The sequence below is a fragment of the Stegostoma tigrinum genome, chromosome 39 (genome assembly GCF_030684315.1).
Source record: "Stegostoma tigrinum isolate sSteTig4 chromosome 39, sSteTig4.hap1, whole genome shotgun sequence".
Classification (NCBI taxonomy): domain Eukaryota; kingdom Metazoa; phylum Chordata; class Chondrichthyes; order Orectolobiformes; family Stegostomatidae; genus Stegostoma; species Stegostoma tigrinum.
The window spans coordinates 10,253,067-10,271,618 of record NC_081392.1 but is presented as its reverse complement, the minus strand read 5'-3'; the positions used below and the strand labels follow the sequence as shown (position 1 = coordinate 10,271,618).

General features: G+C 50.6%; 1 protein-coding gene across 3 annotated transcripts in view; it reads left to right on the top strand.

The window, feature by feature from the left end:
• The window catches only part of LOC125447685 (dapper 1-like), an 88,997-nt gene extending 72,283 nt beyond the window's left edge, over window positions 1-16,714 (top strand). For 2 of the 3 annotated variants that reach the window (XM_048522302.2, XM_059640965.1), the window contains 2 exons: window positions 5,923-6,087; window positions 11,037-16,714. In XM_048522302.2, the coding sequence (XP_048378259.1) occupies window positions 5,923-6,087; window positions 11,037-13,018 (2,147 nt within the window). In that variant the 3' untranslated portion in view covers window positions 13,019-16,714. The remainder of the gene's footprint in view (window positions 1-5,922; window positions 6,088-11,036) is intronic. The other variant, XM_059640964.1, reaches the window with a different exon arrangement.
• The last annotated feature ends 1,838 nt before the right edge of the window (window positions 16,715-18,552 follow it).

The window sequence follows — 18,552 nt, the reverse complement described above, 5'->3', positions numbered from 1 at the left end:
CCCACATTTGGCTATATCCCTCTAAACTCTTTCTGTTCATATGCCCATCCAGATGACTTTTACATGTTGTCAATGTACCAGCCTCCACCACTTCCTCTGGCAGCTTGTTGCATATATGCACCAGCCCCTGTGTGAACAAATTTTCCCCTCAGGTTCCTTTTACATCTTTCTGCTCACCTTAAACCTACAGCCTCTAGTTCTGAAATCCCCTATCCTGGGGAAAACACCTTGACTATTCACCTGTCTTTGCCCCTCATGATTTTATAAACCTCTATAAGGTCACCCCTCAGCCTCCTACGCTCCAGGGAAAATAGCCCCAGCCCTATTCAGCCTCTCCCTGTAGTTCAAATCCTCCAAACCCGGCAACATCCTGATAAATATTTTCTGAACCCTTTCAAGTTTCACAATCCTTCCTATAGCAGGGAGACCAGACTAGAATGCAGTATTCCAAAAGTGGCCCTAACCAAAGTTCTGTACAGCCACAACATGACCCCCCAGCTCCTACACTCAATGCATGCAACATTAATGATTTTCCTGACCTGCACTGCCACATTCAAGGCATTTGTGCACATATATACCAGTTCCCCCAGCCTTTGTACTCCCTGAATGATTCCAGCCTTTATCTTGCTTGACCCCCACTCATTCTCCCGAACTAGAGTGAATCACTTCATGATTCTCTGACCTAATTTCCAAGTGCCATGTGTCGCCCATAAGTCAATGATGATCATCCTCACGGTTCATAATGCTTTCCATGTTTCCCTCTGTTCTGAGCCTTCTCTTTAGTGGTTTGGGAAGGCAGCCAATGGAAGGCAATTTCAGGCTAATGGTAGAGTGATTACCAACCTCAGTCAATCTGATCATCAGTTGCTACGACCAAATCCTTCACCCAATTTCACCCCACCCCTCCCGAACTAGTCTGGAGTCACCTCTGAAGATCAACACTGCTGTGTGTAACTCTGGGGGAAAAGCCAGTGGCAAACATCAAAAGAAATCTTAGAATGACGACAGTGTGCAAATAACCTTTCAGCCCAGTGAGTCCACACTGACTCTCTGAACAGCATCCCACCCAGAGTCACCCTAATCCTGCAAATCTGCATTTTTTACAATTCATTAACTGGATGTGGGCATCATGGCTGGACCAGCATTTATTGCCCATCCCTAATTGCCCAGAAGGCAGTTAAGAGTCAACCCTGTTGCTCTGGGTCTGGAGTCACATGTAGGCCAGGCCAGGTAAGGACAGCAGTTTCCTTCCCTAAAGGGCATTAGTGAACACGGTGGGTTTTCCCCCACTATCAACAATGGATTCACAGTCATCGCCATCTCCTAATTCTGGATTAACATTGAATTTAAATTCCATACCTGCTTTGGCCACATTTGAATCCGGATCCCCAGAACATTGCCTGAATGTTCTGAACTAATAGTCTAGCAATAAAACCACTAGACCATAGCCTACACCAATCCCCATGGCCAATCCACCCTAGCCTGCACATCCTTGGACTGTGAGAGGAAACTGGAGCACCTGGAGGAAACCCACGCAGACACAGGGAGAACATGCAAACTCCACACAGACGGTCTCCCGAGTCCTGGCATCGAACCTGGGTCCCTGGCACTGGGACATAGCAGTGTTAACCACTGAGCCACCAAGCCATCACCTTCTGGGAAAGATTTTCTTTTGTCATTTCTCTTTATTGGGAATCAAAGTATTGCAAGTAGCAGGAGGGAGAAGTGGACAGATTGGCCAGTGGTTAACCATCATCCCGTTGGATAAAGGGTCCTCCTGTGTGCTGATGAGTGTAGAGAGGCAGCAGGTCATGGGGATGGACATGTTGGCTGATTCGTCGGCTGGGGCCTGACGCCAAGTCAGGTGCCGAAGCCTCCTGATCGCAGGTGGTGACCTGAGCTAGATGCCAGCCTGGCCCATCTCTGATGCCCATGTCCCCTCCTTGATGGGCGGTTTGAAGAGAGAAGGTTTGGCTCATATTTGTTCACAAAGCAAAGAGGAGGAGGAGGAGTACCTGCTGCCCCCAATCCCCCCTTCCCCACCACTGCAACACACCCACACCCCCTCCAACCTCATGTCACCGCCCCCCCAACTAATGTTCCCCTCCCATCCCAACCTTCCACAACACCTTCCCAACGCCTCATCACAGTCATTCTCAATCGTCTGCAATTGGCTCAAGGGATCTTGGAAGGAGGGAGCAGCAGAGTACTGGCACCCTGCATTTACATAGCACCTTTAAGATAGTGAGAGCGCCTCAAAGCATTTCAGAGGAGTGCCTGTTGAACAAGATGTCTCACATTGACGCCACGTACAGATGTCAGGAAGGACAACCAGTTAAGGAAATAAGCCGTAAGAGTCGTGTATTAAAGGAGGACAGAAGAAGAGGAGAGTGAGAGAGAGAGAGAGAGAGAGTGAGGGAGAGAGAGAGACAGAGGAGTTTAGGAAAGGAGCCCGCGGGTTAAGGGCCCCCGGCAGCTGAAGGAGGGGTAAAAGGAGTTGAGGAAACTGAAAGAGAACACAACTGGAGCACCATATGGATCTCAGAGGATTGTAGGACATCATAGAGTGAGGCAGATTACAACCTGTGTGAAAATATTCTCAGTCACTTTTGATTGTAATGTCTAGTTATTCAGATGAGTTTGAGATAGTGTGGACAAATGAACTTTCAAGCTATAGGTGACAGCCTTCATTAACCTGGGCGCTTCAGAAATACACCTGTCCCCACCAGTACTGTACCCCAGTGTTATACAGTGACAGACCTGTCCCCATCAGTACTGTACCCCAGTGTTATACAGTGACAGACCTGTCCCACCGGTACTGTACCCCAGTGTTATACAGTGACAGACCTGTCCCCACCAGTACTGTACCCCAGTGTTATACAGTGACAGACCTGTCCCACCGGTACTGTACCCCAGTGTTATACAGTGACAGACCTGTCCCCATCAGTACTGTACCCCAGTGTAATACAGTGACAGACCTGTCCCCACCAGTACTGTACCCCAGTGTTATACAGTGACAGACCTGTCCCCATCAGTACTATACCCCAATGTTATACAGTGACAGACCTGTCCCCCACCAGTACTGTACCCCAGTGTTATACAGTGACAGACCTGTCCCCACCAGTACTGTACCCCAGTGTTATACAGTGACAGACCTGTCCCCATCAGTAGTGTACCCCAGTGTTATACAGTGACAGACCTGTCCCCACCAGTACTGTACCCCAGTGTTATACAGTGACAGACCCATCCCCACCAGTACTGTACCCCAGTGTTATACAGTGACAGACCTGTCCCCACCGGTACTGTACCCCAGTGTTATACAGTGACAGACCTGTCCCCACCAGTACTGTACCCCAGTGTTATACAGTGACAGACATGTCCCCATCAGTACTGTACCCCAGTGTTATACAGTGACAGACCTGTCCCCACCAGTACTGTACCCCAGTGTTATACAGTGACAGACCTGACCCCACCAGTACTGTATCCCAGTGTTATACAGTGACAGACCTGTCCCCACCGGTACTGTACCCCAGTGTTATACAGTGACAGACCTGACCCCACCAGTACTGTACCCCAGTGTTATACAGTGACAGACCTGTCCCCCACCAGTGCTGTACCCCAGTGTCATGCTGTGACAGACCTGTCCCCACCAGTACTGTACCCCAGTGTTATACAGTGACAGACCTGACCCCACCAGTACTGTATCCCAGTGTTATACAGTGACAGACCTGTCCCCACCAGTACTGTACCCCAGTGTTATACAGTGACAGACCTGACCCCACCAGTACTGTATCCCAGCGTTATACAGTGACAGACCTGTCCCCACCGGTACTGTACCCCAGTGTTATACAGTGACAGACCTGACCCCACCGGTACTGTACCCCAGTGTTATACAGTGACAGACCTGTCCCCACCAGTACTGTACCCCAGTGTTATACAGTGACAGACCTGACCCCACCAGTACTGTATCCCAGTGTTATACAGTGACAGACCTGTCCCCACCAGTACTGTACCCCAGTGTTATACAGTGACAGACCTGTCCCCACCAGTACTGTACCCCAGTGTTATACAGTGACAGACCTGACCCCACCCAGTACTGTATCCCAGTGTTATACAGTGACAGACCTGTCCCCCATCAGTACTGTACCCCAGTGTTATACAGTGACAGACCTGTCCCCACCAGTACTGTACTCCAGTGTTATACAGTGACAGACCTGTCCCCATCAGTACTGTACCCCAGTGTTATACAGTGACAGACCTGTCCCCACCAGTACTGTATCCCAGTGTTATACAGTGACAGACCTGACCCCACCAGTACTGTATCCCAGTGTTATACAGTGACAGACCTGACCCCACCAGTACTGTATCCCAGTGTTATACAGTGACAGACCTGTCCCCACCAGTACTGTATCCCAGTGTTATACAGTGACAGACCTGTCCCCACCAGTACTGTACCCCAGTGTTATACAGTGACAGACCTGTCCCCACCAGTACTGTACCCCAGTGTCATACAGTGACAGACCTGTCCCCACCAGTACTGTACCCCAGTGTTATACAGTGACAGACCTGTCCCCATCAGTACTGTATCCCAGTGTTATACAGTGACAGACCTGTCCCCACCAGTACTGTACCCCAGTGTTATACAGTGACAGACCTGTCCCCCACCAGTGCTGTATCCCAGTGTTATACAGTGACAGACCTGTCCCCCATCATTACTGTACCCCAGTGTTATACAGTGACAGACCTGTCCCCACCAGTACTGTACCCCAGTGTTATACAGTGACAGACCTGTCCCCATCAGTACTGTACCCCAGTGTTATACAGTGACAGACCTGTCCCCACCAGTACTGTATCCCAGTGTTATACAGTGACAGACCTGACCCCACCAGTACTGTATCCCAGTGTTATACAGTGACAGACCTGTCCCCACCAGTACTGTATCCCAGTGTTATACAGTGACAGACCTGACCCCACCAGTACTGTATCCCAGTGTTACACAGTGACAGACCTGTCCCCACCAGAACTGTACCACAGTGTTATACAGTGATAGACCTGACTCCGCCAGTACTGTACCCCAGTGTTATACAGTGACAGACCTGTCCTCATCAGTACTGTACCCCAGTGTTATACAGTGACAGACCTGTCCCCCACCGGTACTGTACCCCAGTGTTATACACTGACAGACCTGTCCCCATCAGTACTGTGCCCCAGTGTCATACAGTGACAGACCTGTCCCCACCAGTACTGTACCCCAGTGTTATACAGTGACAGACCTGTCCCCATCAGTACTGTACCCCAGTGTTATACAGTGACAGACCTGTCCCCATCAGTACTGTATCCCAGTGTTATACAGTGACAGACCTGTCCCCCACCAGTGCTGTACCCCAGTGTTATACAGTAACAGACCTGTCCCCACCTATACTGTACCCCAGTGTTATACAGTGACAGACCTGTCCCCACCAGTACTGTACCCCAGTGTTATACAGTGACAGACCTGTCCCCACCAGTACTGTACCCCAGTGTTATACAATGACAGACCTGTCCCCACCAGTACTGTTCCCCAGTGTTATACAGTGACAGACCTGTCCCCCACCAGTGCTGTACCCCAGTGTCATGCTGTGACAGACCTGATCCCAACTGTACTGTACCCCAGTGAGATTTGGATTGGCTTGGTGTCTTTCTGTATTAGATCCTAATGCCTCTTCCTTTCACAAATACCTGGAGAAGCTGAGCAAGTCATTCCCACTGCTGTCGTTGCTCGATGGCAGCTTACATGCGGCAAGACTGAACAAAGGACGTTTGAGCCTCACCGTAACACTCTGATTTCTCTCTACCTCTCCCCTCGCCATCACCATCCCCCACCCTCTGCTTTCCTCCCTGTCTCTCTCCACCCCCATGCCCTGTCTCTCCTTCCTGCTGCAGGCTTCTATGAACTGAGTGAGGGTCCTTCCCCTGCTCTCTCCGATTCCTCCGCCTCAATCTTTGCTGAATGTTTTTCCAATTTCCAATCTGCTTCATGCAACTATCCGTGGATTGGCTTGGCAGAGGCTCGCATGAATTATGCAAGTGAACGACCTAAATCTTTAGGTAGGTGTTGAGTAGCTGATGTAGAGTTGCAGAGTCATACAACACGGAAACAGACCCTTCGGTCCATCCAGTCCATGCCAACCATAATCCCAAAATAAACTAGTCCCACCTGCCTGCTCCTGGCCCACATCCCTCCAAATTTTTCCTATTCATGTACTTATCCAAACGGTGCAACTGTACGCACATCCACCACTTCCTCTGGAAGTTTATTCCACATGTGCACCACTCTCTGTGCAAAATAGTTGCCCCTCACGTCTTTAGATCTTTCTCCTCTCACCTTAAAAAGTGTCCCCACCCCACGGAATAAAACACACGACTTCCACCTTATTTATTTGCAACGTGATTTTATAAACCTCCACCAGGTTTCGTCTCAACCTCCTACACTCCAGGGAGAAAAGTCCCAGCCTATCCAACCTTTCCTTATAACTCAGGCCCTTCATTCCTGGTAAATCTTTTCGGAACCTCCTCCAGCTTCCTGTAACAGCAGGTCAACCAGAACTGGGCATAGGGCTGTAGAAGAGGCCTTACCAACATCCGTACAAACTCAACATGAAGTCCCAACTCCCCTACTCAAAGATCTGTCGATGTTCTCAGGGAGTGGAGTTCAGAAGATCTCTCCTTGAAGGGACACCTCTTTGGAAGCTCTCCCTGCAAACCTCGTAATTTCAAAAATCCACCCAATCCCCTTTATTTTATCTGAAAGCTACGGCTTATTCTTGCTCATCCTCGCTGGGATGGAACATTCTGGATCATGCCTTTGAGGACCCTCTTGTTGAACCTCCTCAAACCCCATCACAGGCTAATTTTATTTTTAGTTTGTTCCAGTTCAGCTCGACGTCCTCTCTTTCCACCCCCAACCCCCTAACCCGAGCAGCCTGAGAGGCCTGGACTGCCCTCTCCTATTGGATACTCAGCTGTGGAAAACATCAGGACTCACCCCTGATCATCATTTTTCTGACGGTCCCAGAGCACCATTCCCCGAAAGAACCATTCCATCGGGATCAGAGGCCATGAACCCTGACCCCGAGGTGGACACATAACCATCACACCAGAACTAGGAGGAGGATGAGGCCATTCAGCCCCTCGATCTGCTTTGCCACTCGATGCAATTATGGCTGATCTCATCCTGGTCTGAACTGCACTTCCCTGCCCACTCTCTGTCACCCTTCAACTCATCATTCATTAAAAATCTGTCTCTCTCTTGCTGTAAATTTATTCAGTGTCCTGGCAACCATCTGGCACAGAGCTTTCTGTAGATTCATGGCCCTTTGAGAGTGGGAATAGGAAGAGGCCATTCACTCCCTCAATTCTAGTCTGCCAGTCAGTTGGATTCTAGCTGCTGTGTCTCGAATCTCCGTTGCATTCCCTGTGCTCCATGCTACTTCACCCCCAAACCATCCGAATCCCTCCCGGGGAAAAAAGGCTGATGCCAGGAGTCAGGCTTGGCAAACAGACATAGCTCTGAACAGATGGAAATGGTGAAAAATACAGAATGACTTGACTCATACCCGACACTCACTCTTGGAGTGTGCGTAGCTTCTGGCTTCGTCGTACAAAAGCAAGCACCGTCCCTTCCCACATTTCACATTTATTCCGTCTGTAAAACAAGCTTTACTCTGTGTCTAATCCCATGCTGTCCCTGTCCTGGGAGTGTTTGATGAGAGACAGTGTAAAGGGAGCTTTACTCTGTATCTAACCCTGTGCTGTCTCTATCCTGGGAGTATTTGATTGGGGACGATGTAGAGAGAGCTTTCCTCTGTATCTAACCCCATGCTGTCCCTGTCCTGGGAGTGTTTGATGGGGGTGACAGCGTAGGGGGAGCTTTACTCTATATCTAACCCCATGTTGTCCCTGTCCTGGGAGTATTTGATGGGGGACGATGTAGAGAGAGCTTTCCTCTGTATCTAACCCCATGCTGTCCCTGTCCTGGGAGTGTTTGATGGGGGTGACAGCGCAGGGGGAGCTTTACTCTTTATCTAACCCCATGCTGTCCCTGTCCTGGGAGTATTTGATGGAGGACAGTGTAGAGGGAGCTTTGCTCTGTATCTAACCCCATACTGTCCCTCTTCTAGGAGAGTTTGATGGGGCACATTGTAGAGGGAGCTTTACTCTGTATCTAACCCTGTGCTGTCCCTGTCCCGGGAATGTTTGTTGGGGGACAGTGTAGAGGAAGCTTTACTATGTCTGAGCCGGGAGATCTTACGAGCATGATTAGGAGAGCAGAGGTAGGATTGGAGAAACCACGCCTCAGTTAAGGGGGTAGTTTGAGAAGACTGGGCCTTCATGATAACCTTTACTAGATAAAATCGCTATTGTCCTATCTCATTAGAGAGAAACATGGCTAAGGGGTGGTTTAACCTGGGGGTCACCATAACCTCAGGCGAGGGGACAGGTTGAGAAGGAGGGAACTGTCGTAGGATGTGGATAACCAGGAAATTCCATTTGGGATCTGCTGGTGGATTCAGAGTACATTGGTAGGGTCTTGAATGAATAGCTCACTTCTGTCTTTACTCAGGAGAAAGAGGATGTGACCGCGTTTAGGGAGGGGAATTGGGAGGTTCTTGAGCAGATGGGTATGGCCAGTGAGGTGGCATTAGGAGGTATGAGAGTGGCCAAATCTCCAGGTGCAGACGAGTGGCATCCCAGTCTGCTGAGGGAAATGGGGGAGGAAATCATAGGAGCCCTGACCCACATTTTTAAATCATTTCTGGCCAACAGGGGAAGGTGACTGACAACTGGAGGAGCGCAAACGTGGTTCCACTTTACAAGAAGGATGGTAGATACAGACCAGGGACTAGTGAGTCTCAGGCCAGTGCTGGGGAAGCCACTGAAGGGACGGAGAGATTAATTTCCATTTAGTGAACAAAGTCAGAAGTTACACGACACCAGGGTGTAGCCCAACTGGTTTATTTGAAATCACAAGCTTTTGGAGAGCTGCTCCTTTGTCAGGTGACTTGAGGACATCTTGTGATTTCAAATAAACCCGTTAGACCATACCCTGGTGTTGTGTGACTTCTGACTTTGTCCACCCCAGTCCGACACTGGCATCTCAGCGAGACAGAGTTCGATCAGGTATAGTCGCATGGCTTTGTCATGCCTGACAAATCTGGTTGAGTTTTTCGAGGAGGTGTAGATGAGGGCAGCGCAGTTGATGTGGTTTATCTGGACTTCAGCAAGGCCTTTGACCAGGTCCCACGCGGAGCACTGATAGAGAAGGCAAAAGCTCATGGGACCCAGGGTCACTCGCCAAGATGGTTTGGCTTAGCAACAGGAGGGTGGTGGCTGAAGGCTGACTGTGTGACTGGAGCCCATGAGCATTTCACAGGGATCAGCGATGGGCCTCTCATATAAGCAATGAGAATACTGGGGAGATGGTAAGTAAGTTTGCAGACGACTCAAAGACTGGCTGGGCGGTGGCAACGAAGAGGAAGATTTTACATTACAAGAGGATGTAGACAGGTTGGTCAGATGGACCAGATAGTTGAAGAAGTGGCACACAGAATGAAACTTTCATAAGTATGAGTTGATGCAGTTCAGAAGGAGGAATAAGACGAGATGTACTCAATGAATGGCAGGGCAGTAGAAAGCTCAGAGGACAAAGGGATCTTGGGGAGTTTGTCCAAACATCCCTGAAGGTGGCAGAACAGGTTCATAGGGTCATTAAGAAGGCATATGGGACGCTTGTCTTTATCACTCACAGCATAGATGGTAAGAACGGGGAGATTATGTCAGAGCTGTACAGAACTTTGGTTAGGCCACAGCTGGAGTACTATAATGCAGCTCTGCTCCCTGTACTGTAGGAAGGGTGTAATTGCTCTGGAAGGGGTGCAGAGGAGATTCACCAGGATGTAACCTGGGATGGAGTATTTCAGCGATGAAGAGAGGCTGGATAAGCTCAGGCTGTTTTCTTCGGAGCAGAGAAGGCTGAGGGGTGACCTGATAGAGGTGTGTAAATTTATCAGCGGTATGGACAGAGTAGATGGAAAGATAGATTCCCTTAGTCAAAGGGTCAATAACAAGGAGGCAGAATTTTCAGGTGAAAAGCAGGAGGTTTAGAGGGGATCTGAGGAAAATGTTTTCATCCAGGGGGTGGGGGGAGTGTGGAATGAGGGCACTTGATGGAGGAAACCTCATGATCTTTTAAAAGCGCTTGGAAGAGCACTCAAAGTATCATAACATTCAAAACCATGGGCCAAGCGATAGGGTAAAGTCAGATTAATGTAGATAAGTCACTGCAGACATGAAGGGCTGAAGGGCCTCTTTCATGCTGTACGACTCTATGACTGTCCCTGCCCTGGGAATGTTTGATGGGGACAGTACAGAGGGAGATTTCCTCTGTATCTAACATGTGCTGAACCCTTTCCTGGGAGTGTTTGAAGGGGAACAGTGTAGAGGAGCTTTACTCTGTGTCTAACCCCGTGCTGTCCCTGTCCCGTGAGTGTTTGATGGGGGACAGTGTAGAGGGAGCTTTACTCTGTATCTAACCCTGTGCTGTCCCTGCCCTGGGAGTGTTTGATGGGGGACAGTGTAGAGGGAGCTATACTCTGTATCTAACCCTGTGCTGTCCCTGTCCTGGGAGTGTTTGATGGGGGACAGTGTAGAGAGAGCTTTACTCTGTATCTAACCCTGTGCTGTCCCTGTCCTGGGAGTGTGTGATGGGGGACAGTGTAGAGGGAGCTTTACTCTGTATCTAACCCCGTGCTGTCCCTGTCCTAGGAGTGTGAGATGGGGGACAGTGTAGAGGGAGCTATACTCTGATTCTAACCCTGTGCTGTCCCTGTCCTGCAAGTGTTTGATGGGGAGAGTGTAGAGGAAGCTTTACCCTGTATCTAACCCCATGCTGTCCCTGTCCTGCGAGTGTTTGATGGGGGACAGTGTAGAGGAAGCTTTACTCTGTATCTAACCCCGTGCTGTCCGTGTTCTAACATTGATGATCTTTTCTCTCCCAGCTGAGCCTCTGCACTTGGACCGGGATGAGAGTCTGAGCTATGCCGACAGCGACTATGTCTCCTCTGTGCCCCGTTCATTCTCAACCAATCGCGCGGACTCATTCGAGGCCCTGATGGACGTACAACCCAAGTACCAGTGCGACCTGATCACCCGCGACGGCCTGGACCTCTTCCCATATCCTAGCCCCCTCCATGCCATGGCCGTGCAGAGCCCGCTGCTGTGCCAGGCGCTGAGGGCCAACAGTGAGGAGAAGCCCATGTCGCCCACCTCCTACCTGAGCAGCTACAAGCTGGACGACGACGGCGAAATATTCTTCGGCTCCCAGGGCGAGATGCCTCTGGGCCTGGAGGCCGTGCACTCGAAGAGGCTGGAGAATTACATCACAGGCCTGGTGCACAAACGTATTTATCCAGTTCGGCCCAACAAGCTGAGGACTAGCCTCAGCACGGAGGCCACGAAAGGCCTGATTCGGCAGAGCAGCATGTGCCAGAGGAGCACGGAGGCCGCCAGCCCTCCGATTGGGGCCTGTGATCCGGCCCGGTCTTTGTCCGAGCGTAGGAATATCCCAAGCTCCCACAGCTTTGATGGAAGCCTGCCATCGCCCAAGTATAGGCCCCAGTGGACTTCGAGCAGGGAGCAGCTGTCTGCCAAGAAAACGGTTCCCTCCTGCCAATCTGTCGACAGCTTCACTGCTGCCATCCAGCAGCAAAAGAGTGTGGACGAGGGCCAGAGTTCACAGCAGAGCCTGAGGAAGCCCATCAGGCTCATGGCCAACACGCCTCCCATGAGGCCCACCTCTCTCGAGTATCACGAGCTGAATTATCATCCAGCCATGAGGGCTTCCCCTCAGGAGAACTACTACCAGAACATGTATGAGCTGAGTGACAGGCCTCAGGCCTTCCTCGACGACAGGCACCAGGCCTTCCTCGACGACAGGCCTCAGGCCTTCCTCGACGACAGGCCTCAGGCTTTCCTCGACGACAGGCATCAGGCCTTCCTGTCTACTCGGCCCGAATCCTCGGAGCTCCGCTCGCCGTCCTTTGACCAAACGCCGCGGTCAGAGGTCAGCAGCCAGAGGTCGCCCGGGGCAGACGACGGCGGGTACCAGATGGTCAGCGCGCAGTACATCCCGGCTCAGCAGTCGTATAAAGCCCACACCGCCAGCCACGGCAGCAAAGCCAAAGGCCCACTGATGAGCAAAGGGCGCTCTGTTGATGCCTCGCCCGAGGCAGGGGCGCCCCCTGGCTTCCGAGAGAAGGGTAAGGCCTCGAGCAAGAAGTGCCGCTTCAGCGAGGAATCCGAGCCGGCCAAGAGGAGCGGGCGGAGGCCCTCCCCCCGGGGCAAGAAGACCTGCCGCTCCCAGTCGGAGAACAGCCTCCTGAACCGACATGGTGTGCCCTGCATCAAGTACAACACGGTCGAGCGGGACGAGGTGACTGGTGCTAGGCCGACACGCTCCAGGCGACATCCCAATGGGTGCCACCGGCGCTGGAGGTCAACAGCGGAGATCTCCCGGGATGAGGGGTCAGCCCCGCCCCCAAGCTCCGTGGCCTACCCCCAGGCTGAGGGGCGGCGAAGGCTCAAGAGGTATCCGAAGACCCCGGGGCACCCGGGAAGCGATTCGGAGTATCCGTCCAGGCATCGCGGGCCAGGGGGCGGTGGGGGCGAGGAGGAGGAGGAGGGGGAAGGGGAGGAGGGGAGGGCACCGGGCACCAGGGTCTATGCTGCCAACTGCTTCGGGGACAGCGAGTCAAGCCTGAGTGAGGCCCAGTCGCCAGGCCTCAGCAGCGGCTCCAGTGACACAGATGAGGAGGAGGAGGAGGCCACGGGCCTAGTTTGGCCCCAGCAGCTGACACCGCAGGCCATGGGCCGAGAGTCTGGGCAACCCAAGGCCTTTGTCAAGATCAAAGCCTCGCACGCCCTGAAGAAGAAGATCCTTCGCTTTCGGACAGGCTCTCTCAAGGTGATGACCACCGTGTGATGCAGGGCAGACAGACCGGTGTTGCAAATTCCCACCGCCTCCTGGTCGCCTCGGGAACGTTGCGGGAAAAGCGCTTTTTGCAGCCAACTCGCTAAAATTTGTGGAAGCGTGCTCATGCAACCGTCAACATCGGCGGGTGCACAGAGGTCGCCACCGCGCACAGGAAAATCCCAGGGATAAGCCAGCCAGCCAACTTCAGTATTTCATTGCTTTGCTCCCCTCACACCTGCCCTCCCGCCCATCCCCGCACCACCTCGCCGCTCCCCACAACCCCAACTCACAACCTGAAAAGTGACAGGAACATCATGCTTTCCAAACAGGACCTTTCACACGGGGCAGGTGGAATATTGGTCGGGCCTGGGGAGGGAAAGGGGACGGTGATTGGCAGATTGTTCGGGTTGGGGTGTGGAAGGGGGAATGTGGGAAGAAGTACAGCTATTGACATGTTGATGGGGTAGTGTTCGGGGATGACCCAGGTTAACATCACATCCACAAGGTGGCACCTCTGGGCGCATGTCCCTCCTTTGGCGCAGCAGCAGTGGGCATTTATTGGCCTGGTTGATGGTGCCTATGGCCTCAGAGTGGGATTTAAATCTGCGGTTTTCTGACTCATGGGCGAGATGGTTCTATCTGAGCCACCAGTTGCCTGTATTAACCGTTTCTGCCCTCATTGGTGAGAGGACTCGAGCCTCAAAAGGCCCATCTTTGTAGTGAATCACTTCAAGATGGCAGCCATCAGGGAACAGTCTCAATTAAATAGCTAGGTACACTAGAAAGTATCCCTATTTATCCCCAGCTGTAGGATCATGGATTCCACTAACAGACGGATATAGCTTGTGGACAAACTGTGATTTATTTAACTCTGTCATTTAATGCAACAGTTTGGTGGAAGGCTTCTGTGGTTAGGGGTCAGGCAAAGGTTCACTATTTCCATCTCTAAAGCTCCCTCACCTCCTTCTAAGCTCATAAATACCTATAAGCAGGGCTAGATAGGCTAAAGGATGTTCTGGATGACCAAGGATACTACAAGGAGTCACAGTTTAAGGATACAGACCGGCCATTTAATACTGAGATGATGAGAGACTGGGGAGCCTATGGAATTCTGTGCCACAGAAAGCGGTTTCTGCCCTGGTTTTATGTAGGAACAATGTTCCCAGTATCCTTCTCCCGTCTTTTCCACATAACCCTTTTCAGGTGGTGATCCAATTCCCTCTTGAGGCTCAGTTGAATCCGCCTCCACCATAGTCACAGGCATTACATTTTCAGATCTTAATCACTCGCTACATTAAATGATTTTGCCTTCCACCACTGTTGCTTCTTTTGATATTCACCTTCAATCTGTTCCCTCTCATTCTCAATCCTTCCTCCAATGGGAATAGTTTCTCTTTCTACACCATCTAATCATGATTTTGGATGCCTCAACCAGATCTCCCCTCCACCTTCTCCAGCTAAAATAGTCCCAATGTCTCCATTCTCTCTATGAAACAGGGGTTCTTCATGCCTCGGACCATCTTTTTAGGGGTCTCCCTAATGCCTTCACGCCTAAACAACCTGTTTTCAGTATTCCTGGCTGATTTACAAACGGGAAAGGGATAAGAGTAGGCCACTCAGCCCTGCTAGCCTGTCTCCCATTCAATAAGATCGCGGCTGATGTGATTTTCACCTCAGTTCTACGTTCTTTGATGAACTTTCACCCCCAAAGTTTTTAAGAATCTATCTGCCTCTGCCTTAAAATTATTGGATGATTTTTTACATCTGCTGTGTTTTTGAGGAGGGGAATTCCATAGATTCACAATGCTCTAAGAGGAAAATCAATTTCCTCTTCTTTGCCCAGCTGGGTCCCCCCCCTTTACTTTTAAGATATAATTCCCTCTCACGTTACATTATTTTCCTCTCTTTGTAGGTTCTTAACCTGCTGGCCTTTAAAGCCATTGATGCTCAGAGACAAAGCCAATTGCCCCTTGGACCCCAGAAGCCTGGTGAGGGGTGCAAGAGGGCTAAAACTATCCCAATGCAGTGGGGCAAGAAGACAAAGTCTGGAATTGGCCTCCCTCTGGTTACCATGGAGAGCCTCGGCCAGCCTCAACAACAATCCAATCCCTTCATCCCAGAAGCCCTTGACCAAGGAAATGGACCTCCCGCCTTAGAGCTCACCCACCCCCCCCCCACAACATACCCCAGCATTCCCAAACGTAGGGTGGCACCATCCATCCCTCTCAGCTCCATTCCTTTCCCATCCATGCAATTAGACAATGGGACCTGTCAATATAGATCAGCTGGTAGCCAACCTAGTCCTGTAATCATTAAGTTGCCATTAACTCACTACTGAGAGATCTGCCATGGAATTCTTGGCAGTTTTCCCGATTGTTTGTAGTCAAAGTTAGAATTCTCTTCCTACCCGGTAAGACTCCACAGAGCAACTTACCAAAAATGGGAATTGGGGTAATTATTCCCACAGAGAAAGGTGACAGGCCAAGAGTTGTGGGGGAGAAAGGGTGTCTTTATGGAAGGGCCAGCACGATCATGGCAGGCCGAATGGGCTCCTTCTGTCCTGTAACCTTACAAGCAAAGTCACCCAACATCTTACCAGACCCTAGGACTGCTCTCTCATTAGAGAGAGGTGACTGGTGTTGGTTTAACTTGAGGGCCACCACACCTCAGATGAGGGGAGAGGTTGAAAAGGACAGACTTACACGGTGACCTCAGCCAGGGCTGGGAATCGAACACACGCTATTGGCATCAGTCAGCATCGCAAACCCAGCCCATCCAAGCTAAAGCTACCCCCTATGGTCTAAAAATGATGTCCTTTTTCTGCTTGTGCAGCTGGTCAGGTCTCAATGACGAGGGGAAGCGGGTGAAAAGGTTCAGGCCCCGAACATTAACCCTTTGTATTCTCTCCATGTTCTACCCAGTGACCCAAAAGTGGCGAAGGAGCCTGAGGCCTGAGGCCCAGTGGTGTATATAGGAGTGTAAATGTTGTTGTAGCTGTGTGGAGGGAAAAGGTGGGGTGGGTGTGGGATGGGGGAGCTTTTGTTTTTCTCTCTCTCTTGCCTCCCTGGCCCGCCGTTCAAAAATTTTTACTGGGATATTTTTAACGAAGAAGAAAATTTGGTGAATTTTAAGCGTGATGCATTCCACTGCGATCTTGATGTGACGTGACATATTGGGACCTGATTGGATGGGGAGAGGAGTTGGGAGGGAAGGTAGGCACCACTTCAGGGAATTACTACAGCACACAAGGAGGCCATTCAGCCTATTCTGGCTCCATTAGTCATTGCCATTCTACCTGACCGTTTTAAAGTTGAGCGTGGGGGTCGGGGGGAGTTGTGGACACCCCTTCTTGGGATACAGCCAGGCCCGTGAGGGCGACAAAGAGGTGGTACACTGAGTGGAAGGATGTGCAGCTTGAGCTCAGTTTCTCTCCCTTCCAACCGCCCCGCCCCCCACCCTCAGACCCATTGATATTAGACTGCAGGCCTTCTGTGACTTTGCGGAGTCAAGATTGAAGGATATTCCTCCATTTGGAAGCGACCGACCTGCCATGGGGTGTGGGGGAAAGGGTATATAGGGAGCTCCTCAATAGGGGTCTCCAGTAGCTAATAGGCATGGTCTTCCCCATCGATGTGGCAATTAGTTCATGGCTACTGCATCCCACAATGTGACATTGATTCATTGGGAGAGGGCGTTGTGAGGGCAGGGGGGTAGAGAGGAGTGGGGGGGGGGAGGATAGAGATTTATTGGAGGGCGAGGGGCCTAGTTTGACCCTTGACCCATGCCATGACCAGCACTTCACAGGAGCCGACTGAGCGATGCCAACTCTGATTGAGGGAGACTTCATTGCACAACCTGCTGTTCTAGCCCCACAGCCCTCTCACCTGCGCCAACGGGCTATCCTCCTGGCACCTCACTTTACTAAAGCCACGCAGAAAAGGAAAAGAGCTCTTTCTCATCTAACCCAGTGGTTCCCAGTCGGACGTGTTTCCCCGGCCCGGCCTATCTGCTTTGTCTGCACAGTGTACATAAGAACAGTGTAAAAACAAAAGGAAATGTCAATTTTTCGTGCCTCTATGAACTCTCCCCTGAGTCTCTACCAACGGCTGGATGTTAAGTTTCCAATCCCCTGGGACCTCGCGGGCCAGCCTGGAGGAATTGGTGAGTCCAAGTAAAAGTGGGCCTCTGGTTTCCCTGCAGCGCGTCGCTTGTTTTCTTTCCTCTCCTGAATGGGGTGAGGCCTACTATGGCCCTGGCTTGACTGTGGCTCATCAACGTTGTCACCTATGTCACTGTGTCATGGTCAAAGTGATGTTCATGGAGTATTCGAAGATATTAAAAGTTTTATCACAAAGTGATTACAAATGTGTGCTGCTTTCTCGTATTCTTCTCTCTCTCTTTCAAATGCTGGTTCCTGCAGTTCTTCTCTCGATGAGCAGGGCTGAAAGGGTTAAATTCAGGTGAGATCATAAGAGCTGCAGTAGCTGGAGTTTGAGATAACACAACATGGAGCTGGAGGAGTACAGTGGGCCAGGCAACATCAGATCTGCCTCACAGTGCCTGAGCCCAGGTTCAATCCTTCCCTTGGGCAACTGTCTGTGTGGTGTTTCCTCCCATAGTCCAAAGATGTGCCGGTTCAGGTGGAATGGCCGTGCTAAATTGCCCCCATAGTGTGTAGGGATGTACAGGCTAGGTGTGTTAGCCATAGGAAATGCATGGTTACAGAATGGGGGCAGGGCAGTTGGGTCTGGGTGGGATGCTATCTGTGTACTCGAAGGGCCAAATGGCCTCTTGCTGCACTGTAGAGATTCTATGAGCTGGTTCACTAATGTCCTTCAGGGAAGGAAACTGCCAACCTTACCTGGTCTGGCCTACGTGTAACTCTGGACCCACAGTGATGTGGTTGGCTCTTAACTGCTCTCTGGGCAATTAGGGATGGGCAATAAATTCTGAGCCAAGCTGGGGATGCCCTCATCTTGTGAATGAATAAAGAACATCTAGATTTTTTCTGTTCAAATTCTAGGGCTTTTTCACAAGTCCCTGTTTAATTTGAAGCAAATCTTTGCAGCTAAACTTTAAATTTTGTGATTTTTCCTGCATTATTGCCGTTTGACTAAAAGTGTTCCTGACTCGTGGAGATGATGCCGGATTGATTTTGTTATCAGATTCAGGACCAGACCCTGTGCATATAGAATCCTGGGCAGCTATTGCTACATTATCAGCTGAGTGACGATGTATGATTACTCAGGGACTAATGATCATAACGTCTTGCACTAATGACATGTGTTCAAATTTTTAAAAGTTATGTGTTTTGTAGAATAAACATCAATATTGTCTTTCTTTGATTTAAAATCATCAATATTCCATTTTTACCAATACTACAAGCTCAATGACATATATTCCAGATGGATAGTATAACCATGTTATAATGATAAATATCTAGCAATAGCTGAGATCAAAACTGTCCAGGATTTTTTTTTGAAACATACAGTTGGAAGTCCTCGGAAGGATATCCATCTTGACCTGTCCGGCCAACTTCTCAG